We start from the raw sequence: 26836 nt of genomic DNA on the forward strand, positions 1-26836 counted from the left end.
ATATGTATTGTGCTGAGGGGATAGGAGAGAGAAGCTGTAACATATTATACAGTAATACTGTATGTCCTTTGGATCAAAATCAAATCAAAATTGTATTTATCACATGCTTCGTAAATAGCAGTAAAACAGTAAAATGCTTACTTACGGGCCCTTTCCAACAATTCAGAGAGAAAAATATAGAAAAATAATAACAAATAGGCAATGAGTAACGATAACTTGGCTATATACACGGGGTACCAGTACCGAGTTGACGTGCAGGGGAACAAGGGAATTGAGGTAGATTTTTATATATAGGTAGGGGTAAAGTGTTGATATTGATCAGATTTGTGATTTGTTATAGTGATTATGGCTATGAACGGCGTAGAGAAGGGAACTGTCTACCAGCGTTCTGGTTCAACCCAGCTGTTGTATCAAGGAGCTGCAGCCAAGGACAGAACTACCTCAACAGCACAGGGTGAGTTGCACATATGGGCACTATTTTGTATCGTTTCTATGTTTTCTATTCTAAGTGAAGGCAACCCTTCTGTATATTTCTGCTGAATGAAAGATAAAATATGTTGCCGTTTTTTAAAAATGTTTTCCATTTCATTTTGTAAAGCATTATGTTCATCATAATATGGTCCATGTTAAAAAGCCTGAATAGGTATCAAACATTTCAAAAGAGAAGTCATCTTCCCACTGTAATGAAACACTGTCAGGGTGTCACACCCACTGGCACGGCTCCTAGTGTGAATAGTGATATTGGCTATTTAGGCCTGAGTCATTCACCAGACAGTAGATCTATACTGAGTGACATAGTGTACTGCTGAGAGCTACAAAGCACTGTCAGGAGTCCTAGGACACAGATTAGGACGCCTCAGGATGGCTGAGGTCTGAGGAGAATGGTACTTCCTTAATATATGCATTCGCTTCCCTAAGGTTAAAAGTCAAGTTTTGTCTAGGAGTCACTAAGCATTTTGGAGTTTTGTCAATGTGACCAATAACTACTGTTTTGTTTAGTAGTTACTAAACATTTTAAAGTTTAGTCAAAGAATAGCAAGTCTTGTTCACTTGCTCTGTCACTTTGAGGTTACAAATCCAATTTCCGCGATTTCATGTCAAGCTTAATTGATAAACGTGACCAATACCTTAGCCTTGTTAACTAGTAGTGTCATGAAGCCATAACCTCAGTAAACCACACTAAACATGTCCTAACTCATTCATATGGAATCTTCTTAAGGTACCGAAAAGTGGTGTCCAACAACTGCATCAAGGGAGTCAAGGACATGTACACACCCAGGAAGCAGATGTGTCCCAACAGGGCTCCAAAAGGCCTTTCTCTCTCCACCAGAGAGGGCAAGCTTACCGCCGACCTGGGCACCAACGTCACCTTCCTGGTGCATCTAGATGAGGTAGGGCTGGGCCTTGAGCCAAAATGGCCTGCTTTTTGTATATCACTGTTGTGGGCCTAAGAGCCCAAATGGACGCCGTTGTATACAGCCCTGTTATGAGTTGCATTGATTTTTACCTTAAGCCATGGAATGAAAAATCTATGTGTATGTATTGTTATGCATGGTTGTAAAAGTAATACTAGCATGTGGTGCACAACTCACTCAATGTAGACCTATATTACTGAGTGAAATATTGATGTGTTTCCCATATGTTCAACATGGATGTTTCTCCAGGCATACGCCTGAAATTATTTCCCTGTTATGTCATCCCATATACACCAACTGCTGACAGTTTAACAGTAACTTGCAACATAACATCACCCACACACAGCTACAGGCACTGAGCCCCGAGCCCAGAGACAGAGTAAGAGCTAAAGACCTTGGAGAGAGATGCACCCTGGAGACGCTGTTATAGAGTGATAGATGCAGAGAAGCCTCCTTCTAGGGCCAGGACCTTGGCTCGCTCCCCTCACTCTCTAGGCATTTTTAAACCACATCACATTACATTCAGGTGGAATAAGTGCGGTAGCGCTCTGCTCTGTGCGGCGGTGCTTTGCCCCTGCTCTGCAGATAAGAAGTAAGTGTCTCTCCCACGAGGTCTCTCCCGGCCCAGCTGTCATATTACAGTGTGATGAGTTAAGGAAATTAGGATCTATTTCTTCCATTAAGAGAGGCATCCTCTGATAAGAGAGACATATGCCATGTGGTCAAAACGTTTGTGAAATGTATTATATAATCATTTCAGTCTCAAAATAATTAAAAATAACTATCACAGGAGACTAATGGAGGTGAGGAATCCTCATGGCGTTGGGTCTTATGCATTTGGAAAATCCTTCGCTCCCATTGAATTCAGACTTTAATTTATATTCATGAAGCCCAAGATGGCAGTATTTCTTGGGGAGAGCAAATGGGCCTAAATATTTAATATGTTCAGAAAACGTAAAAAAAAAGGAGAGAGAGAGGTGGAAGAAAGTTTGATGTTTTGAGAGAGGGATAGGATCTGTAGTGTCACACGTCAAGATTTCATTATCACAAAGTGACCTTATAGCATGTCATGTGTACACCAACCAGATTTACTGTACATTAGCTACCTTATAGCATATAATGTGTACACCAACCAGATTTACTGTACATTAGCTACCTTATAGCATATAATGTGTACACCAACCATATTTACTGTACATTAGCTACCTTATAGCATGTAATGTGTACACCAACCAGATTTACTGTACATTAGCTCTCTTATAGCATGTCATGTGTACACCAACCAGAACCAATGGAATATCCCCAAAAGTGCAAATCCTTCCATCTAGCTCTCCAGGCAAACGCTCAAACCATTTGAAAGAAATCTAGAACTATTTGAACCCAGGTATGACACACCGTCAGCATGACAGCACTGATGTCACACCGTTTACACCATCCTTCGTGTGTTGACGTTCACCTGAACAAGAGTCCTGTACACAGTCCTGCTGTGTCTGGATCTAAATTAACAAAACCCCTTATTGTCAACCAGCACTGCTGTTTAGACCATGACGCTTACCCTATTATGCGTTTTGGATTTGTTGGCCCTCTGAGTCACACACGGATCCATGGACACAAAGCTTGACATTTAGCCAGCAAGCCAGCATCAGTCTCATGCAGATTAGCTAGTGATCCCAGGACACCTGGATAGAGAACTAGAAGTGTCCAGAGAGTGTCAACAACAGACACTGACAAAAGCCTGAATGACTTCAACGCCACCGTAGACCTAAGTGCCATTCCGAGTGCCATTTTGGCAAAGGATTGTGGGCCATTACAGTTCCACACAATAGCCGCCACTGTTATCCCATTTCTTCCATTCTATTCTACCTTTCTTTATTCGGCTTATTCATAGTTTATAATTTTCTGGGTATAATGGTGTGAAATATACCCCCAGAAGCCTTCCCCCACACACAGCCAACCCTCCCATGTTTTCACACTCTGCTGCGCTTGAAAAGAAGAGAGAGAGAGAGAGAGAGAGAGAGAGAGAGAGAGAGAGAGAGAGAGAGAGAGAGAGAGAGAGAGAGAGAGAGAGAGAGAGAGAGAGAGAGAGAGAGAGAGAGAGAGAGAGAGAGAGAATGATGGGTTTTGCATGTTGCTATTGTTGTGTTTGTTGCTGAACCGGAGCCCCCTTGTGCTAATGCAGTGTTACAAATGAAGATCCCAATTGCATTGCGTTACAATGTGCCACGGGGAGGCTGGGAGTTAGTTGTGCTTGCTCTCAGGGTACGGGCCGGATAAGTGGGAGGGTTTGGTCGCAGCGGCAGCTGGAGCCACCAACAACACGTGTGGTGTTTGTATGAGTGTGTGTGTTGACTGTTGATCCTAGGGAAGTGCCAGATGTAACCACCCTGAGTAGACCTGCTGCAGATACTGTAGTGGCAGAGCAGGGAGGGTCTCTCACACACATTTGCTCTCTATCACACACACACACACACACAAAGAGAGAGAGAGAGAGAGAGACACACACACCTCATTAGCAGTAACAGGCAAACACACTGCTCTCACGGTGGGGCAGAATATGATGCGACCTCCCTGTGGTTCTCTCTCTCCATCACACACACACATGTTCACGCCACAGGAGCCAGACACTCCCAGTGGTGTTATGTAACATGTCAGACTCAGGATGCACGCTAATGTAGAGGTTTCACAACACCAGCTGTTGGACTTTTGACAAAAACAAAAGAATGATGCCTTGCCTGTGCCCATGCATGCTGAGTGCTGATTACTGAGTGGTACTGTGGTTTTGGGGCATTGTATTGAACCCCATTTCAACAATGATATGTATTTAAGTCTAGAATAAACACAAGTACAAGCATCTGGCTGGGCTCTCAAATACAATGGACTTGTGTGTTTTTAAATAATAATGATGTTTTGGACTCTTTCTTTCTTTCTTTCTTTCTTTCTTTCTTTCTTTCTTTCTTTCTTTCTTTCTTTCTTTCTTTCTTTCTTTCTTTCTTTCTTTCTTTCTTTCTTTCTTTCTTTCTTTCTTTCTTCATCTGTAGTCCTTACTTGAGACTTTACTTGCTTTCCAGGGTGACTCAATGAGAACCAACATCCAACTGGATTTCGGAGATGGCACGGCAGTCTCCTACTCCAACCTGAGCTGGATCGAAGAGGGGATCAGACACGTTTACAAGACGGCTGGGATTTTCTGTGTCTCGGCCTTGGCAGAGAACACCCTGGGATTTGATACCACAACCTTGTACCTCCATGTTACATGTACGTCACCTCTATACATTCATCTATTGTCTCAGGGCTATTCAATTCCCGCCATCGAGGACTGAAGTACTTCTGGTTTTAGTTTGTGCTGTACCTGGTAGATAATTGGTCAGTTACTGTTATGTCGGCCATTGATTGGCCGGAGTGGTCGCTCACCTGGTGACCCAGGTCTGGATCAGTCCCTGATTGGAGGGAAAGGATGGAAAACAACAGTGATGTGGTTCTCAAGGATCATAATTGAATATCTCCGCCTCATATTTCTCTGTAAATAACCATCTTACTAATTATAGAGCAGTGTACAATGGAGCCAGTTATATGCAAAGTACCAGAATGCTTTGCACATAGTACAGCACATTGATGCTCTCTTGCTTTTCTCATCTTGTAATGAACAAGCCAAATGTCAAGTAAAAAATAGTGACAAATATAACATGCTTATGTCTAAAAGGCATCAAGAATTATCTAGCTCTTTGCGGTGCAGTGTTTGAATTGCCCCCTCGTCTCTTGATTTGAACATAGAGGCTTTCATAAATTTGTGAAGGTGCCATTTAAATGTTGGCTCTGGTCACTACGACACTTTCAGTCAGTGTGCTTTGATATTTTTGATCCCATTGATTCTGATGGTGTTTTTTTCTCCATGGTTTGGTACATTTTGAGGTAATTTACAGGGGAGAGAGAATGCAGGTGATGCTTTTAGCGATGTGCCAAGCACAATGCCGCCACAGAATTCCTATTTTTAACACCAAACACAGTTTAGATAGCCTGTCCAAATGACTCACATCACACACACAACACACATACCACACACACAACCGCATAGACACACACTGAAAAGGGACACACTCACAGATACACTTTCTCTCTCTGTCACACACATCACACACACATCACACACAGACAAACACACACACTCACACAACACACACGCACATCCGCATAGACAAACACTTAAAAGGGACAATTTATCTTTCTCTCTCTCTGTCACACACTTTACACACACACACAAACACACACACATACACTGCATGCATTTGAAAGCTAGTAGAAGGATAAAGATTAGTCTCAGTTAAAGAGGATAAGAGTTAGCAGAAGCCCAGGCGGAGACGTACACGCCAGATTGCCGAGTCACACCACTGTCAGCTGGATTTTTACCGTGAAAATACTGTGTAATATCTCTCCGCTATAGGAAACCTCACCGCTTAGATGACGGTATTGCCACGTACACCCACGTCAGCTTCCATTACGGTCTTAGCATGGCAGACCACAGTATTACTCACAAGGTATCACAACAAGAACATGACAACGCCAACGTGTTTTAAGTCTAGAATAAATCTTGTTCTTCAAGTAAATTCCATCAAAACTATAAAACATTATGACAGTTATGACATTTATTGAGTTAGATTTCATTCAACTTCCCTTTTCAGCTAAAGTAGTCTTATTGAAAAGAAGATCCCACACACTACTCCAGTGATAATGATAAGTGATACTGGCAAGCGCAGTGTGAGGGATTTTATTTTCTCTAATTCTTAATTTAAGAAGATTTCTATTTCTTTTTTCCCACGCACCTGTAAAAAGAATCTTCGGATGTGCCAGTGCTTTTCATATTTAAACTAAAAATAAACTAAAAATAATATTTCGATGTGTGAGTGCTTTTCATATTGTAAAGTAGGTAGTCTGAAACAATATCCATGTAATTACAATCATATACTGAGTCTGAATAATCCAATACTGAGTCTGAATCATCCAATACTGAGTCTGAATCATCCAATACTGGGTTTGAATCATCCAATACTGAGTCTGAATCATCCAATACTGAGTCTGAATCATCCAATACTGAGTCTGAATCATCCAATACTGAGTCTGAATCATCCAAAACTGAGTCTGAATCATCCTCTGTGTTTGTATCAGGTAATGTGGAACATGTCCAGCTGCTAGCTCCGTTTGTGGCCATCAAGAACAAGGAAGTAAACCTAACAGCAGTGGTCTGGCCAATCCACTCCAGGACCCTCACCTACTTCTGGTGGCTGGGGAACAGCACTGAGGTATACTGGACTTAAAACACTTGGTGTACAGAGAAGAGGGCCTAGAACCGAGCCCTGTGGGACTCCAGTAGTGAGACCATGTGGTGCAGACACATCCTCTTCTGATGTTGTGTATAGTATACAGTATACTGTATGTGGGGTACCAACTGTACAACATTAGTAGAGGTAATCTGACACTATTCAAAAGGGGTGTCACTTTAACTAAATCGGATGACAGGCTTATTGTAATGGCTGGAACGGAATAAATGGAACAGCATCGAACACATCAAAGACATGGTTTCCATTCCAGTTCCATTCCACTTCAACCATTACTATGAGCTGTCCTCCTTTCAGAAGCCTCAACTGATGTATATATGGGGTATACATGATGTCTATGGTATTACGTACATTGACCTCTTCTCTGATGGAAGGTGGCTGTGATAGAGGCGGAGCAGTCTCTGATCTTGTATTTTGTTCAGACATCTTGTTAGTATGTCATAAGTTATTACCTTAGCTGCATTGGGTCTAGGTCTTATTGGAGGATGTTTTTTGTAGGGTTTTACTAAAGTCAGAATTTTGACTACTCTAACTACTCAAGTCAGAAGTTCCGACTACTCTAAGTGAGAAGTTCAAGGAGAAGTTGTTATCATCTGAAATGGGTATCTTTCATCTTCCGAGGTTTTAGGTAAAGGTTTTAGGTTTAGGGATTATGTCCGGATCAAAGTGTGATCATCCATTTTGTCCATGTTCCCTCTTCCTCCAGCCGGTAATCAGCTTAGACGGGAGCATCTCGTACACCTTCACCAGCGAGGGAATGAACACTGTTACGGTCCAAGTGTCTTCAGCAAACGCCATACTGCAAGACACCAAGACGATAGCAGTCCAAGGTAAGGATCAGTACTTCGTCTCTCTCTCTCTCTCTCTCTCTTTCTCTCTCTCGGATCTCCCTAATGAATTTATTCTACTTGATGTAATGCTAATTAGCACATCTAGCAGGCGTCTCACTTGTATGCAACATTTGAGGGTACTTTACATTTGAACATGTAAGGATATATGCGAAGAGGACATTTCCCCAATTATCTAAGAAATCAGTTGTGCGAGCAATCATCTCCCCTTGTCAAACCATGAGCACACGCATACGCACACACTCACACACTCACACACTCACACACACCAACATCTCTGTCAGCTTTCCCACCCATCTAAAGACAGTTAGAGGAGGGACACAACCAGAACAAAGTGGGGAACGAGGAGGATACCCTGAGAATAATGCACCTAGATCAGGAGCTGAATAAACAGTCTTTTTCTGTTTCTCCCCTGGGTCTCTCTCTCTCTCTCTGACAGAGTTCTTCAAATCTCTGCTTTTATCTTTCTCCCCTAATCTGGACGAGTTCAACCCTGACGTCCCCGAGTGGAGACAGGATGTGGGGAGAGTCATTAAGAAGGCTCTGCTCCAAGTAAGTGTGAATTCCTTCCTTCTCTCTTTTTCTCCCTCTCTCTCGTATCTTTCTATCCACTCAGGCGCTTTGGCGTTGGCCCTCGGGCTGTCCTGTGGTTCGTTATCACACAGGTGTGAGAGGCTCGGCTTCTTCTTCCCTTCTCGAGGCAGCTTGAAGAGCACTAATAACTTATTTTCAGAAGTCAGAGCGATTAAATCCGTTCTTCGGAATTAGCCTGGAATGAAGGAGATCTTAGCCATTGCCGGGGTGTTGGATGTGGTTAGTATCTACGGAGGAGATACTTCGTTTGGAGGTTTAGGCCTATAGTGTGAGACTTGTGGTCTCTCTGTGTCTTCACCAACTCCACAGTGGATTTTACATGAGAGGTGGCTTATGCGAGCTAGGCTGAGAGCCAGTGGAGGGAGCTACTGTGATAGAGGTCAGGGTGAGGCTTTGTGAGGGATAAAGTGCACTTTGTTACCTGGGAGCCTGGGAGCCTCATACTATGTTCATGGCACTATAGTATAGCACCAGCCAATTGAATTGTGTTGAACTGAGGGGAAAACTCAGTTCTAGAAAGCTTGAGCTATTAATTGCTAGCCTCAATAGAGTGTAACAGTTCCTCTTTTCATACAGAAAGTTTTGTTATACAACCTTTTAGGAGCTACAGTAGATACATTATACGGTATATGGGTCTCAGGTCTCTATTGACTTTTGCTCCTCAGCTGATTCCAACCCACCACCTAATAGAGGTTTGAATGGGGAGTTCAGTAATAGAGGCTATTTGAAGTTATTTTCAGAAGTCATTCCATCTTCGGTTTCTCCGGCTTCTTCTTTCCTCCCCCTGCAGTACATGGAAGATGGCCGGAGGCTCCCTCTCAGGTTCCAGAAAGTGATTGTTGGAAAATGCATATAATTTAGTATGTTTCGCGGAAACCCCCGGTGGTTTCACCGCCACCTGTTAATGCACCTCTCAGTGTGGTGTAAGAGGTTAACATGTCCTCTTTCTTCCCCAAGAGAGTGCACTGCTTCTGTGCATCCCTTTCTCACTCTCACCCCCCCTTCCTTTCCTGGGTAACGACTGTACTTTACATCAGAGAATAAAATGATAGTTATAGGTAAATCATCATAACCTATTTATCACAACAATGTTGGAAATAATGCACTATGGAAGGAGTTATGAAGATAGAATAACCCAGTATCGTCATAGTTCATAGTTGCGGTCAAGTTCACGACGAATGAAAAACAGAATCCATGTCATGGTGTGTTTACAACAGTAATTAGTAATTGACCACTGTTTCATCTAATTTATTTAGCGTTGCATACAGTAAGATTGTGAGGAAGCCGCACCATATTTTGCTTTTAAAATAATAAAGCGACAAGATTTTTCAGCCAAATCTGAGCTTGGCCAAAGTTCCCTCCTAAAAGCTCACTCATCTGACTCAGACTCACTCACCTTCTCCCCTCCCTTAACCCACATCAGATTTTCCACTCCAGCCAATGGGTTTGGGGGACATAAAATGCCAGTGCTACCCAAGCACACAGAAGGCTTTTTAGACTAATGAGTGATCGCAAAGAGAACAAACCGGCCTGAGTGTAATGATTTTTACAGGGGCTATTTCATCCCATCCCCTTCCCTATCCCTCTCCTTTCCTTCTATGCCTCTTTACTCTCATTGTGAGTCATTCCTTTGCTCTCTATTTGTCCACTATTTTGCTACTCAAATAGTGCTTCAAGTGTATGCGACTCGCCGACTACGCCACTCCATTGTCTGTCGATAGCCCCATAGAGAACCCATAAAAACATTAGTGGCTTTTCAAATGGACACTGATTGCCAGTTGCAACCCCCTGCCTCATAGGTGGTCTGAAGTGGAAAAAGGCCATTATAAACAAAAACATTCAATAGTAGCTATTTTGAAGGCATAGAAAACAGTTGTTTGGCAACAGGTACGTTTTCCATCAAGAAAGAAATACACTTTCGCGAAAACAGGGAGGTTCAGATTGGATTGTTAAAAAACAGTTTATTTGACACCTAGGGTCATAACACGTTATGACTCGGTCATAACCATGTCATAGTATGTTATAACAGCTGACAAAACTTGTCATAGCCTGTCATTATATGGTCATAACACTATCATGGCACATATATGTATACCTGTTGTGACATATTGAGTTATTTTGTGGCTGGTTATGACATCTACATAAGAGTGTCAAAACCCACAAAACCTACCACACAAGGCACACCATTCCATTACACCATAGCCTACTTGTAAATAGTAAATTATATTACATTTTCTAAAATTGGCCATAATAAATTGTGCACACATTGACACCAGACATGTACCTACCCCAATGCTCTGTTGCACATGACTGGGAAGAATGCAGGAGCATGACTGACATAAGGGCATGTACGTGATACCAAATATATTATGGCAATAGGAAAAACTTTCACACATTCTCAAATAAATTACAATCCTTTTTTCTCAATGTTTTCATAACATAGCTAAAGCTAGCTCTGAATTATTCATGTAGCTAGCTACTTAACTGTTAGCTACCATCTAGTACGTTTTTGTTTAGCTAAGGTTAGCTGCCCTGTAACTAAAGATGGTGGTGTTCAAAACAACTAATTACACTGTCGAGGCAACAACAGTACATCTGATTCTCTCTATATACAGTATATTGTGCTAATTGTACAAACAACTTATAAAAGAGTCTTGTATATTAAATGTAAGAAAAACCCATGGACAACTAACAACAACTAGCTAGCTATGGTAGGTTAGCTATCGTTAGCGGTTATCATGCGACTGTTAGATACACATTTTATAAAAAGTAATCTTCTAATATACATATCATTAGCGTGATTTATGTACTCATGCAAATACACTTAATACGAGTCATCATTTGTAAAATAATTAAACAATTTAAGATCCAAAATGTTTGATGAAAATACATTTGTTTTAAGGGTACATTTTAGTTGTTTTAAGGATAATAATATATGCCAGATAGGGTGTTTTGTCCTTCTACTGCATTCATCCCTGTCATCAGTGACAGAGCATTGGGCTAGGCACATGTTTGACATCAATGTGTGTACAATTACAATGGTAATAGAATGGCCAATTTTAGGAAATGTTATATAACATACTATATACAAGTAGAATGGATTGGTTTGCCTTGTGTGGTAGGTTTTGTGGGCTTTGACACTCTTACATAGATGTCATAATCAGCCATAAAATATTGCAATATATGTCGCAACACGTCTAAATATATGTGTCATGACAGTGTCATGACAATGTTATGACAGGTTATGTCAGCTGTTATGACAATATTATAACCGTGTCATAACATGTTATGACTCTATGTGTCAAATTAAGTGTTACTGAAAAAAGAAAGTAGTATTAATGCTGGACTGTCGTCTATTGGTTTGGTGACATATTGTAGCTTGTTTACCTGTAGGTTATATTGGGTTATTACCACATGTTGGTCAAGCCCAAAGCTATTTCATTGACACCTCCCTCTCCTTTGATTTCAAACATGTTAAATATGTGGTCCTCTGTAGCTCAGCTGGTAGAGCACGGCGCTTGTAACGCCAAGGTAGTGGGTTCGATCCCCGGGACCACCCATACACAAAAAAATGTATGCACGCATGACTGTAAGTCGCTTTGGATAAAAGCGTCTGCTAAATGGCATATTATTAAATATGTATATAATCTAAGGGCAGTGTTTTTGACTGTAGCCAAATAATACTATACAAGTATGAACATATTGTAACAGTACTGTCCATTGTCAACAGGTGTCAGACTTTCCAGAGGATCAGCTATTGGTTGCAGTGTTTCCAGGTGTGCCAACGGCCGCTGAGCTCTTCCTGTTACCACACAAGAACCAATCAGAGGGCAGGAAAAAGAAAGAGGAGGAGCTAGAGCAGGTATGGGACAGTTAGATTGGACGCTGACATTTTGAGTGTCATTGTAATTCTGTCATGGCATATATGACAAATTGTTTCCAATCCTTCACGCCAATTCACCCAATAGGATAATTACATTGTCATGGCTGAAATGACACACATCCACATTAATTCTACGCGCCCGAGTCTGACAATTGATATAACTGAACCAATGTGGTGGGTGTCATGACAAGATGGCAAATATTATTTCATTATGCAGCGTGTGTGAATTGAAAGAGCTGTAAAGGGTGACAATTGTTGGACTAAATGATGCTTCTTTCATCTCCTTCAACAGATCTCTGAGATACTTGCCAGCGCTCTCAACCAGAATCTGGTGGAGTTCGAGCTAAAGCCAGGAGAAAGAGTAATCGTTTACATCACACAGCTAACTTTGGGTAAGGAAAGAAGTTAGTATCAAGATAATTACATAAATTAACTGTATGTACTTGCATGAGAAATGGTTATTTTCTCTACATATTCTCCTGTTTTTTTAGCTTTGTTTGTTTCTTTTTGTGATGTCATAAATGCAATGTTATTTACTGGAGATAATGTCTTCATAAGGCACATTTTTTGTTCTGTATTTAAAATGATGTTTGTCACCATCCTGGGTGTATGTTTGTCACCCCGCTCCTCCGCACACTCCACTGGCTTCCAGTTGAAGCTCACATCTACTACAAAACCATGGTGCTTGCCTCCTTACCTTCAGGCTCTGATCAGACCATACACCCAAACGAGGGCACTACGTTCATCCACCTCTGGCCTGCTAGCCCCCCTACCTCTACGGAAGCATAGTTCCCGCTCAGCCCAGTCAAAGCTATTCGCTGCTCTGGCACCCCAATGTTGGAACAAGCTCCCCCACGACGCCAGGACAGCGGAGTCACTGACCACCTTCCGGAGACACTTGAAACCCTACCTCTTTAAGGAATACCTGGAATAGTATAACAGTAATCCTTCTATTCCCCCCTCCCCCACCCCACCATAAAAAAAAAGGGTGGTTGTCCCACTGGCTATCCTAAGTTGAATGCACCAATTTGTAAGTCGCTCTGGATAAGAGCGTCTGCTAAATGACTTAAATGTAAATGTAATGAAGATTGGAGGAGGACATGGGAGGAAAGGGAGGATGGATTTTATTTTAAGTGGAACTCCTTGAGACAACGGATCTTTTATATCAATACGCCCAACATCTGTTCACTGTCTTTTACAGCCATCCAACCACAAAATGAGTGTTACACTGAGTATAATTATGTTGATTATTTAGTCCTTGAGAAAAGGACAAAAAAATAGAAGTTTGGTTATAAATGCATGCAGAATTCAGAATCGCATAAAAACAATCATCAACATTACACCAGTTTGAGTGTTGGCTTGAAATGAGACAAGTAAATAACTACTCTTGGCTGCAATTAAAATTATTTGCCAGTGTCCACCCAGTAACAACACAAAACCTCCTTCACAATGGAAAATAGTTGTGTTTGTGTGTGTGTGTGTGTGTGTGTGTGTGTGTGTGTGTGTGTGTGTGTGTGTGTGTGTGTGTGTGTGTGTGTGTGTGTGTGTGTGTGTGAACGTGCAGCCTGTGTGTCACCTCAGAAAATGTGGGAAGAGCCTTCAAGCTGCTTCAGAAAGGTCATCGACATCACAGGCCGCCTCTCAGAGCTGGGGCTGGAAAAAATACAAAGTAGAAAATATACTGTGATCTACCTTTGATAATAGATATGAATACGCATTTCAAAGTCACTGTAATACCCCAGAGAGAGGGTGAGATGAAGATGTTTAATAGTATAATCAGCACCACATACTTCCAATTTATTCCTCACTAAGTGTTGCACTTTATATGTGACAGTTTTCGTTGTAAAAGGCACATTTTTACCATAATTTAGCATTTACCTCGGAATATGAATATTGCTTGTTTTAAGCAGATGGCTTTAAGTTTGAGAGATGGCAGCCATTTAGAAAAAGCAATTTCACGCTATAACAGTCTTACATTTGGGATATTAAATATGCACTATCATTGCCGTGGATCTACCCATAATCTAAAGCCGGATTGATTTACTGTTGCATAAACTTGGTGGCGAAGTTGTCCCTTGTCCCAGCTCTGTTGTTTTGGGCCTAAACTACAGCGTCACACAGATCAGACAAAATAAATGACATTTGTTGCTGTATACGGGCCACTGGAAGGGAATCGTTTTTTGACAATGTTGTGGCGCCAAAACTCAACTTTATTGTACACTGTGGTCCTGTATGGTATCATTTGGTTTTCAACAAATTGATTCAAGTAAAGCATATGCATTGACTGTATGTAGTCCTACTGTAGCAGACTATTGTGATTCAAAATATATATCTCAACTGTACTCCATGGTTGTTATTAGTGACACAATAATATACAGTATAGGATCAATATTGGCAATGAAGCAAGAAAGACTCCAAGGCAATCCCAGATTAGCCTTTATTGTGTTGCTATGTTCTTGTTATGTTTAACGTTGGTCTTCCTCTACCCTCTGTTACAGCACCCTTGGTGGATTCCAGCCCGAGACACAGCAGTTCAGCCATGCTGATGCTCCTATCAGTAGTATTCCTGGGTTTAGCAGTGTTTCTCATCTACAAATTCAAAAGGTATGTACAGTACTTTATGATTATATCTTTGAACACTGTATCGCAGCACTGCTCTAATCATCTGACATCATCATTAATAAAGCATATTATAATAATATGCTAGATTGGAAGGGCCTGCATAAATGAACGATGAACTAATGACGTTCCTTTGAAATAACTTTTCAAATGTCCTTTATACTGTAGATGTAGTAAACAGATTTAGAGTGATTTGGATGCATGAGGCACATGTGTGAATCAGTGATGTTATGTGAAGAAAACTATCATTAAATTGGTTAATATGCTGTTGCCGAACTTCGGCTGTTAGTAGCTGAATTATTAAATGAAGGAAAAGTCTGCGGAAAACGCATTAATTATGGATATGGAATTTCCCACATTAATCTAAAGAGGAAACAGATTTATTGAAATGTCACACACGACAAAGCAAAACAATTAAATAATAAAATGACTTGTAATTTTAAATAAATTGAAGTACGAGTGGATGAAATACATGTCTAATCATAAATATAAATGTGGAATGATTTTTCAGAGATTATGCTAAATGTATATGCATTAGGATTACAGTCTTATGTCACTACTAGACATTGATGTCATATGGGGATTTAATGATGGATAGATGAAGATTTTCTTAGTTAGATATCTAGTGGCTTTATGATAATAACACGTCCAGGGGTTAGTTTATTCTTGTCATCATACCAACTCTGAACAAAATGTGTAGCTTTGAGAAATGCTGCCAATGGGACAATCATTGACTAGTCATTGCTTATTGTAACATGGCTGTTGTCTGTCTACATTTACCAATCTGCAGAAAAATCCCCTGGATTAGCATATACGCAGAGGTGAACCAGGAGAAAGAGCAGGAGATGATCGGTTCGGTCAGCCAGAGCGACAGCACGCCTAAGATCACCCTCAGTGAGTTCTCCACGCCCACAGAAGTCATGGAGAAGGAGATGGACGCCAGGGTTAAACGTAAGATACATAGTCTGATAAATCATTGTTTATTGTGTTATTAGCAAGTTGCTGATTTAATGACTTTGAACTTCCTTGTTGAGAAATATCCACCAATATTACACATACATTGTCCACACTAATTGTATTGGACTAGAACACATATGGGTCATATCTCCGTGTATAACAATGTTGACTTTTGACCTGCAGTGTATACACTACATAGTGTTTAGAAAGTCTCCATTGTTTCTTTACATGGAATGAACTGGTAGGAAAAAGGAGGGGTACTGTATCTTCAGAAGAAAACAAGGAAACAAATTAACCAATGGGTCAGCCATTAATGTCCCACACATGAAACAACAGCTTAAGAGCTTTTGATAAGACATTGTAATGAAACCCAAGTAATTAACAGGCCGTATCAATGTCCAAGTAGTTATTTGTTTCACAGGCATCAAAGGCTCTACTACTAGTGGACTAACCCACATTGTTCTTATGTTGTGTTTTTTTTATCTCTACCCCAGGGCGAATTGGAAATGCCTGCGAGAGCACAAGGGAGATTCCTAACTGTACTAGCGTGTAAAGCCGAGGAAGGAATGCAACAAATGTGTACAGACTTAAAGTATTGCCATTTTGAGGGTTTTCTCTTTTTTGGTTTCTTTTGTAATTTCTCAAACACAAACCCAATGTTAATAGTTTTCTAAGGACCTCATTTATACTAATGTGCATGGGTGTCTTGTTTGATAGCATCTATGCGGCGAATTTGAAATCCACTCAATGAGATAAGTTTTAATTACAAGTATGAGCTACTTAGGCCTACTGTTACACAATTTGGATTACAAAAAAAATGTTTAATTTTCAGTCCATAATTGTCTTATTTCATGGACATTTATCAAAGCCTTTATCAAAACCTACGAAGAGAATTATGTACATTTCTTAAAGTTTTACTTTTCATGAGGTATAAGAGTATTGTCTGTATGGGCCAACATGTCTAGGTCTCCGATCTAACAGGGAATATTATTGAAAATGTATCAATTTATCTTTAGATATCTGTTATCGCTCTGTATAAACTATATGTATATTTACTTTCCACATGCTTGTAGTAAAAGTACAATGCAGAACACAGGAGATCTAGTCATGGCCTGTTATCAGTTCTTAAAAGCGTGTTAAAAAGCAAGATGTTACTTGTAGAAAGAGTCTAACTTTATTTGTTTTTAATGAGGTCCTTGACTTGTGCATGTTATTATTAAGGATGCCATTTATGTGTTGTAGATAAGCAAGTGTTGTAAATAGTTATTTTCTATTCATCAAAAGAGCTCAGTAATTTTTACATACAGTGTATATATACAGACTCGCATATCCGTCATTTTGTTAATTTATGGCTATACAATGTATCTGTCAAAGGGTTTAACTGTTAAGATGGGAATCATTTTCTAAATATCAAACCAGGTTTACACAACGCCACCCCTGCTTGACATGAAATAAAACACATAATTGGTGGTAATTTTTACATGCATCTCAATGGTTAAACTCTTTGTAACAGACGACACTTTCCATAAGCATCATGGGATTATTTATATTGTTTGCCCTTTGAATGTAACGAGAAAAGTGGAATCAACCATTTATGATCCGTGGATATAATATGTGTCTGACTCATCAAGATGATCACACGTTGTTGTACATGTCAATTGTTATTACTGATGAGTATATTGTACAAGGCCCTTCAACGTGACAAGGACAAGTAGCTTGGAGGTATTTTGCAGTGCTATAGTTTATCATGTCCTTTGCTGGCATCTATTCATAGTGTTCTATCTCTGTAAAGCACATGAACTCTCATAGAGTTTCATGGTAATCTCCTCAAACATTATCTCTCAAATATTATTTCCATACAAGAAGGGAACAAAACAACGTTGTGTTGACTTTCCACTAATGTGATAAGGTGTCTAGAGTAAAAACCTCACAACACACAGATTTTTAACCACCATCCCATCCATATGAGTCTTATCAAATTATCCCACTATCAACACATTTCATCAGCTTCATTTAGCAGTTAGAAACCAACTGATGAGTCAAGTTCCACCACTTGAATTCCCTAACGTAGTGAAATACTGTACACACAACAGTGTGCATGCTAGCTAGTTGCTAGTTTCCTCCACTATACTGCTGTGCAAAGCAGTCCTCTGAAAGCTGTAATCAGCAGGAGTAGGAGCAGGAGCTCCAGTCAGCCAGTCAGCAGCTTGAAGGCACGCACAGGTCCCCTGGCAGCAGGTGTAGCCAGTCTGGCTGTAAACAGAGATGGGTGGATGGTTAAGCACCGAATGCACCATGCTGAGCTATCCCAGAATGCCGTTCCTGGAGACGGCACGTAATGACACAAAGAAGAGTGAGAGGAGAGAAGGACGGGGATGTTTAGAGAATGTTGCACAAGTGTATTTTCAGTCATAGGAAAGTGTTTCCCATGATAGTGTACATAAATGTGTGTTCAGTAGTAAAGGAAAGAGGTGGAGCTTCTGTATCTGTAGTCCCTTGTTACATTGTAACAAGAGTGGTGTTACATTCTAATAAGAGTGTTATAGCAGTTGTCACAGCAAGCTGTTGCTGTAGCGACAACTAACATTGTAATGATGCCTGAAATTCCATCCACAGTGACAGTTTTTTCCGCTCCGGTTCCATTCTCCCTGACACGACATACCAAAGCGGCACTTTCTTTTGTTGAACGATAATTGCATCATCCTCACTCATCTCACTGTCCCTATTTGGTTTGTTGATGACAACTCATTTTGATGTTCTCAATGTCATGCTGGCTTTGTTCAAATACTTATAAGAAAGATTATCGTAGTGACAGATAACGGGAACATGGAAGTGTTTCTTCTTTGTCATCTCTGCCACCACCAGTTCCTAAGGCGACTCCTCCACTGCCTCCACTGGTAGACAAAGCTGAACTAGCTGAGCTAGAAGGTCACTGAGAGTTCATCAACATGTAAAATTCCTTTTATTTCTCCTGAATTTCGTCGGAAAGACATTCCTTCGGCATGTAAGGCCATTATAACGGTGGAGTACAACCATTCATCCCATGAGCCTCAAAGCTCCTTTCGCCCTATGAGCAGGAAACATGCATTTGCATTTTAGCCTTGGTCGTCGATCATTCAACAGTGCTAAGTTCTTCAGACATCAGTGGTAAGTTCTTCAGAGGCAAGACTTATTCTGAAAATATATTTTCTGTACTGCTGCAGGTTTGTAGGGAAAGTCATTGGGTTTTGTGACATGTGTTACATTTTGTGTGCTTATTTATTAGTGTAGATATTTTGTTCTGCAATGTTCGTTTGAATAGTTTTATCATGTGTTCATTGCTTTACATCAGATTCTACTGAGCTGGTTTTATTAATTTTTGGTACAAATGTTGAACACCAATTATAAGATTATCTATGAAATCTGAAAGGGAATCAAGATTGTAAAAAGGGAAATTAGGAAATCTTAGCTTACATAGATGCGGTGAAGAGGTCAATGGAATTCGACCAAAACTATGGAAATGCCAAGTGTGGGGGAAAGATGCCATAGCGGAAATTTCTTGAATCTCCTCATTATTTCCCCACAGCAAAATTAGCCTACATTAATGCAATTGTTTATATGTGTATTTCACACTATGTTGAGGAAAGAATCGGAGTATTACGCTGGTATGGATGTCATCGTCACCAATCAACTGCATTACAGTTCAAAACGACTGTGACTACCACCACCGATTTCTGTATGTTAGCTATGCTACTAGCTTATACGAACGGGAGTTAGCATTTAGCAGTCACCTCTTAAAACCTGAAAAGGGACAACTTCTAAATGTTATGCAGCGAAACAGCCAAATATATGCAAATCACACTTTAGTAACCACTTTGTGGGTCTGTTACAATACATCAATCGTAACGGATTTGACAACTACCTACTTTGTTAGATCAGATTTGTTGAACGCCAATCCCCAAAGTCTGCTTTCATTGACCTCTTTAACACATTTATTCTAATTCTAAGGGCAGACCATTGTAATACTCTTCATTGCACAAATCCTAAAAATGCATGCGTCATCAGTACGGTTCTGTTTAATCTTTATTTCAATATTTCTACTGTAAAGAAACTGTCATTTTGAAATTGTTTCAAATAAATGTATTTTTGTACATCAAAGCATTTCTCTCTGTGCAATGGAATTCTTCAAACTCTGAGAAGGGTAATAGGAGGTGATCTGCACTGCATATTAAACTGACATTCTTATTGCTATATCCCATATTACTGTGTGTGTGTGTGTGTGTGTGTGTGTGTGTGTGTGTGTGTGTGTGTGTGTGTGTGTGTGTGTGTGTGCATGTGTGTTTCGATCCTCTCTCCATCTCTCTCTCTATCTCTTTCTTTCTCTCTCTCTCTCTCTCTCTCTCTCTCTCATGCACTTGCTGTCTCGACCTCTGAATGCTCGGCTATGAAAAGCCAACTGACATTTACTCCTAAGGTGCTGACCAGTTGCACCCTCTATAACCACTGTGAATATTATTTGACCCTGCTGTTCATCTATGAACGTTTGAACATGTTGAAGAATGATCTAGCTTTTATGGTCATGTACTCTTAGAATCTCAAACCGGCACAGCCAGAAGAGAACTGGCCACCCCTCAGATCCTGGTCCCTCTCTAGGTTTCTTCCTAGGTTCCTGCCTTTCTAGGGAGTTTTTCCAAGCCACCGTGCTTCCATATCTGCATTGTTTGCTCTTTGGGGGTTTTAGGCTGGCTATCTGTATAAGCACTTTGTGACAGTTGCTGATGTAAAAAGGGCTTTATAAAATAATTGTGATTGATTGATTGATGCGTGTTAAAATTAAGTGTTAAATGTTTAAGTGTATAGAAAAGCCAGTGTTAAAAATACAGTTTTGGGAAAACCAGTGTTGAAAAAACTGTGTCAACAGTGCCGGGGAAAAAATTGTTCAAAAAGCCCAACTTCAGCACATACCTTTACTCAAAATGTAACAACTCCAGTTTCTCCTAATTCATCAGTACTGAAGTCGATTAGGAGCCAGCAAACCGTGTCACAGTGGACAGTTTGTCATGACTAAACAAACCTTGAGACATTACTCCTGCGTGTGAAAGTGTACACAATGCTCTCCCTAGCACCAACATTAGCCATTGCTTACTTACACTGCTGCAGGCATTCAGACAGTGCACTGCTGTGGGACGTGGAAAAACAATGTACTGCTGTATTCCTGTCTGTCACAGTGTTACTATGTGGAGAATACATTACCTACAGCTATTAGGGGGATATGTGCGTGTGTCCCTAGTGATGGGCATGTCATTAGCAAATAGCAGCTACAACAGTGGTTGTAAAATACTTATGGTAAATGCAAAGGCTGCAAGACAAAGGTTGGGCATGAATATTGTCAACGTGATTAATGTGATAGTTTGTGAATTGCTGTCACCTATACCTGTTCACAAATGATAAAGTCAGTTTTGTGTATTACAGGGTAATATTCCGACAATGCAGTCATGCTATACAGTAAGTTCCTGTTAAAGCTACTGTATATTGTAACTTTAGATACTATACTTAATATCATTATTGTAGATACTATACTGTGTCTTATTATTGTCTATACTATAATGTATATTGTTATTGTAGATACTATACTGTATCTTGTTATTGTAGAAACTATACTGTACCTTGTTATTTTAGAGAAGTTTTATTTCTTTAGAATATTTTCTCCACTTCCTATATAGTAGCGAAGTCGCTGGGTGTCTCCTTCCTGAACCCAAACAGATGAGAGGTATTCCCATCAGGCACTGGTTCAATTATCACCACGGCGACAGGAGGACTTCACGGTATCATGGGATGCCATATCTCCTTCTGATCTGTTCCCTCGCCCTTCTTTGGACACTGACAGGTAAATCGTCTCTAATTTGACCTGCGCGCCACAATGAGCGGCGTCTAAGTGGCCAAGTTTTTTTCTTCATTTTCCTCAAGTGTCCTGTAGCCTGAAAGAGAGGATGAAGCTGTGAAGAATTGATTGGAAGAATATTTGCGCTTGATAAAATACCCTTGTCAAATAGCATTGTCATCTGCGAAGCCACCGTCCCCTCAAGGGATTGGGCTTTCACCAGACTATAAAAGTACTCTGTCACTTATTTGTGAATAAAGGCTCTCCTTCGATTACAGTTTATTTCACTTTCACAGTTTTCTGGCATAGTTGGCAGATAGGCCAACTTGGACAGGAAATGAATACCACTGGACGGCAAAGTCTGGCATAAACAAAGGCCATTTGTCTTGACTCGCAAGTGGAACGCCTCCAGAGCAGCCTCATTATACCTACAGTTAGATTAATCTTGGGGCCTGTCTCTCCCTTTCACCTTGGGACCCCATCACAATGTATTACAGGTCTCTTAGGCTGTGTTTACACAGGCGGCCCAATTCTGATATTTTTCCACTAATTTGTATTTTGACCAATCAGATCAGCTTGGAGCTAGGCTGGAGTGTATTTACACATTGTTTCAATGTGAGCTGGGCTCCCACACATAGGATAACACTGATATTGATTAGGATGATGGTGTGGTGAAGAGGCGGTTAGATCATAAGGATGTATATTTTGTCAAGACCACCCAGGGCTCGAGAATGTGTTTATGGTGCTTAGGATAGTTGGTTGTGGGTAAACATAGTGAAAAAGCTCATTTCAACAGCTTGCGTTATCTGTCATAGATGATTTTATGATTACTCCATATCTCCCACATGTTGTTCAAATCAAAGATGAACTAAAAATGACTTGTGTTTCAGTGTAATCACTCAAACATTGACTATCAAAAGAAGCATTACTATAGGCCCACTGTGGCCCACAGTGATGTCATGTGATGTGCAATGATGTGGTCTTGCTTGAAAACTGCAAAGTCATCATCTTGTGTCTCCCATTGAGCATAACATAGACATGACAGAAATTGATTTTTGAGGAAAACAACCTCCATAAGCATCTGTAATTGCCTTTGACTTGGAGTTATTTTCCTCTGCTAACAGCAGGCAGGCTAGAGGACAGCTTCCATTGTCTTACATCCCACAGGGACCGGAAGAGGACAGGAAGCCTTTACCGGGGTGGCTTATGCATATTGTAATAATAATAATAATTTTATTAAATATACCACAAAATCACTTTCCCAAAGAAGCCTATTACATAAACAGAGGCACTTAGCTAGATGAAAAGCCCTTCCACTGACTCAAGAGTTCGGCCAACACTTATCCTGAAGAGAGTGGACGGACAGCAACCTCTGTCGACTAAGATAAGAGAATCGGTTTGATATCAAATCCCCCTGAATGAGTTCTGAAACTTTTTGACTCTGCAAGTGAGAGTAATCTTATACATTTAACATAACAGATAATCTTGATGAAAAAAAGTGAAGTGAGTGCTAGGCTATAACAACAATATATTTAGCAATCCTTCTAGGGTCCTACTCCAGACTGAAGTATCTGAGGAGATGTGCTGCTGTCCACAATATATCTCCCAGTTTACCATAAATAAATTCACAAAATCACATAAGATGAGATATGAAACATGAATATTGTCCCTCTTTTGAATATAAGGAAATAACTAATTTATTTATTGATGATTTCACACGCTCAGCAGATTATATTATAAATATGCATTATCTACATCTCGTCAAAATGGAGCTGTCAGATATCCAGGAATGTTTTATTAGTTAGCACAACAACACTGGAGGCTATGTGTCGTAATTCAAAGGCTAAATATGTATCATTGTACCAATATTTAGGTCAACTTTAGGAAAAGGGGATACGTTTGGGAAACCACTGCATATACAGTCACTTGTGGACATCTTTCCTGTGTTGTGTGTTTATTTATATAACTTAGATACAAAATACAGTTGTCAATCATACTGTCAATCAAATTAAAACTCCCATTTTATCCAAATCACAATCACTGTACTCATCATTCCGGCATGTTAGTTCTTGGTCTTACCTAAAGCATGACTTCTCCTGTGTTGTAACAGCAATCCATTGGCCAGAACAAAAAAATCCATCTATACTTGGACTCAGTCATATGATGATGGTATGAAAAATGATCTGCACTAACACGTTTGGACATGGGCTCCAGCTAAAGCAAAAAGGCAATACACTATCTTCTAGTTTAACTTCAATTTATGACGGTAATATAATTGGCTAAGCCTGATATCAACTCTATGACCTCATGATAACAGGGTCATAGAGGAACATGAGTGAGTAGAACGTCCATTTTCACTGCAGAGATTTAGATAAATAGATAAAAAAAGGGAGATATGGAGGCTGCGTTAGTGAGATATTGATCTTATGGTCAATATGATTATATTGATCGTAATGTAGATATTTGGATTAGCAATATCCATTAAAAGATAAGCATATGTACGTACATATATCGAGGCATATGAATAATTTGATCATATAAGGAAATGGCGGTAAACTTATGTATGGAGTTATATGTGTCTGAGAGTGAGAGAGCGAGATGGAGAGATAGAGAGAGAGAGATATTCTGTGAATCCCAAACCACTCCCTCACCCCTACCAACTCGCTCGGATAGTCCTCCGTTGTCACGTGTTGCTGACGAAACTCAGAGGGTGACTTCAAGAGAGTGGCGATGGGATCAATAATCCCATCAACTTCAGCACACACTCCTGACTTGATGATGCAATTCATATTGTACTTTTAAATAATTAAACAACCATGAAATTGAAATTGACAAATCCCCCTGTCGTTTTACAAGATATGACCTCAGTAACCTCAGTTAAACATTTAATTTGGGAGGTATCTCATCTGTTACATGTCAAGTCTCGAAATCAGACATAAACAAATTCACGTGACATATAATTAGCTTTGGGACACTTGTGCAAATGGTGGAGGCGCGCATGAATGCGCAAATGGAGGGCCGAAGGGCGAGCGGAAGGGTGTGATTTGGGATTCAGACAGAGAGAACATGGTGCTTTAACAGTATATGGAATAGCTGCTTTTCATTATGGGGCCAGCTAGATAGCTGGTTCATTGCTAGTTCAAGGACAAATCACTGTACATTTGTGTGAAAGAACCAGCACACACTAACACTGCACATTACACTGTCTAGGATTGGTCTGTGGAGACAAGATAATATAACCTGTTTTATATTGCTTTCCATCAATGATATGATTCGACTCACCTTCGAGAGAAAACATAACTGATACCTTATGTAAGTAGGGTTGTTAGCCCGCACCTGCACTGAGCAACATATACAGTGGTGTGAAAAAGTGTTTGCCCCCTTCCTGATTTGTTTTTTGTTTGCATGTTTGTCACACTTAAATGTTTCAGATCATCAAACAAATTTAAATATTAGTCAAAGATAACATAAGTAAACACAAAATGCAGTTTTGAAATGAAGGTTGTTATTATTAAGGGAAAACTAAATCCAAACCCACATGGCCCTGTGTGAAAAAGTGATTGCACCCTACAACCTAATAACTGGTTGGGCCACCCTTAGAAGCAACAACTGCAATCAAGCGTTTGCGATAACTTGCAATGAGTCTTTTACAGCGCTGTGGAGGAATGTTGGCCCACTCATCTTTGCAGAATTTATGTAATTCAGCCACATTGGAGGGTTTTCGAGCATGAACTGCCTTTTTAAGGTCATGCCACAGCATCTCAATAGGATTCAGGTCAGGACTTTGACTAGGCCACTCCAAAGTCTTCATTTTGTCTTTCTTCAGCCATTCAGAGCTGGACTTGCTGGTGTGTTTTTGATCATTATCCTGCTGCAGAACCCAAGTTCGCTTCAGCTCGAGGTCACGATCGGATGGCCGGACATTCTCCTTCAGGATTTTTTGGTAGACAGCAGAATTCATGGTTCCATTTATCACAGCAAGTCTTCCAGGTCCTGAAGCAGCAAAACAGGCCCAGACCATCACACTACCACCACCATATTTTATGATGTTATTTTTCTGAAATGCGGTGTTACTTTTACACCAGATGTAATGGTGCACACACCTTCCAAAAAGTTCAACTTTTGTCTCGTCAGTCCACAGAGTATTTTCCCAAAGGTCTTGGGATCATCAAGATGTTTTCTGGCAAAAATGAGACGAGCCTTGATGTTATCTTTGCTCAGCAGTGGTTTTCATCTTGGAACTCTGCCATGCAGGCCATTTTTGCCCAGTCTCTTTCTTATGGTGGAGTCATGAACATTGACCTTAACTGAGGCAAGTGAGGCCTGCAGTTCTTTGGTTGTTGTTGTGGGGTCTTTTGTGACCTCTTGGATGAGTCGTCGCTGCACTCTTGGGGTAATTTTTGTCGGCCGGCCACTCCTGGGAAGGTTCACCACTGTTCCATGTTTTCGCCATTTGTGGATAATGGCTCTCACTGTGTCTGGAACGCTATTGGAGGGATGCAACACCATTCTTCCACAATAAATTCCATCATTTGGTGTTTTGTTGGTAGTTGAAATCGCTATTTCAACCACCGCTCCAGAATTTATCATAGGTGTTCAATTGGGTTGAAATCTGGTGACTGAGACGGCCATGGCATTTGGTTTACATCGTTTTCATGCTCCTCAAACCATTCACTGACCACTGGTGTCCTGTGGATGTGGGTAAGGTCATCTTGTGGGGGCATAGCCATGGTAGCCAAATTAATGGCCAAAATAATGGCCTGCCCAGCATTTATATACGGTACATGACCCTAAGCATGATGGGATGTAAATTGCTTAATTAAGTCAGGAACCACACCTGTGTGGAAGCACCTGCTATCAATATACTGTACTTTGCATCCCTCATTTATTCACGTATTTCCATTATTTTGGCCTTTACCTGTATGTGAAATACATTATAAACCCATCCACCTGTGCCATTGAAGATATACACTCAATGGGCTCTATTAGATCAGTAGCGCTGAAGATACACTTTAAAGCCCGATTGACAATTAAAGGCAATGTTCCCACGGTCACCCAGACTGCATTCACGGTAGGCCTAAACGCTGCATATGTCTGCTGACTCTGTAATTTTGTTGATATTTTTATGCGATACTTCGGCGATATGGACTGAATCCAGCCCAAAGGCTTGCCTTAAAGTATATTTACCAGCAAAGTCGTAGCTTACCTGTATACTTGGGGGGCTGAGTAGTCTTTCAACTGAACACCACTTAGTCTAGACAAAACCCAAGTAATGCCAGACAAAAATACAAATGCATATCACTTGAGCTTTTGCTTCAACCAAATGAAAA

The 26836-nt window shown here is 40.4% G+C and overlaps 1 protein-coding gene across 2 annotated transcripts in view; it reads left to right on the forward strand.

Annotated features, from left to right (window-relative positions):
- Window positions 1-19786, forward strand: part of LOC121554092 (VPS10 domain-containing receptor SorCS3-like) — a 202255-nt gene extending 182469 nt beyond the window's left edge. The window contains exons 17-27 of one of the 2 annotated variants that reach the window (XM_041867547.1): window positions 341-454; window positions 1220-1391; window positions 4454-4670; window positions 6576-6709; window positions 7452-7575; window positions 8033-8145; window positions 11918-12049; window positions 12363-12462; window positions 14569-14674; window positions 15480-15640; window positions 16141-19786. In XM_041867547.1, coding sequence (XP_041723481.1) covers window positions 341-454; window positions 1220-1391; window positions 4454-4670; window positions 6576-6709; window positions 7452-7575; window positions 8033-8145; window positions 11918-12049; window positions 12363-12462; window positions 14569-14674; window positions 15480-15640; window positions 16141-16199 — 1432 coding nt within the window. In that variant the 3' untranslated portion in view covers window positions 16200-19786. The remainder of the gene's footprint in view (window positions 1-340; window positions 455-1219; window positions 1392-4453; window positions 4671-6575; window positions 6710-7451; window positions 7576-8032; window positions 8146-11917; window positions 12050-12362; window positions 12463-14568; window positions 14675-15479; window positions 15641-16140) is intronic. The other variant, XM_041867548.1, reaches the window with a different exon arrangement.
- The last annotated feature ends 7050 nt before the right edge of the window (window positions 19787-26836 follow it).

Source organism: Coregonus clupeaformis, unplaced genomic scaffold (assembly GCF_020615455.1).
Source record: "Coregonus clupeaformis isolate EN_2021a unplaced genomic scaffold, ASM2061545v1 scaf0179, whole genome shotgun sequence".
In the NCBI taxonomy this organism is placed as follows: Eukaryota; Metazoa; Chordata; class Actinopteri; order Salmoniformes; family Salmonidae; genus Coregonus; species Coregonus clupeaformis.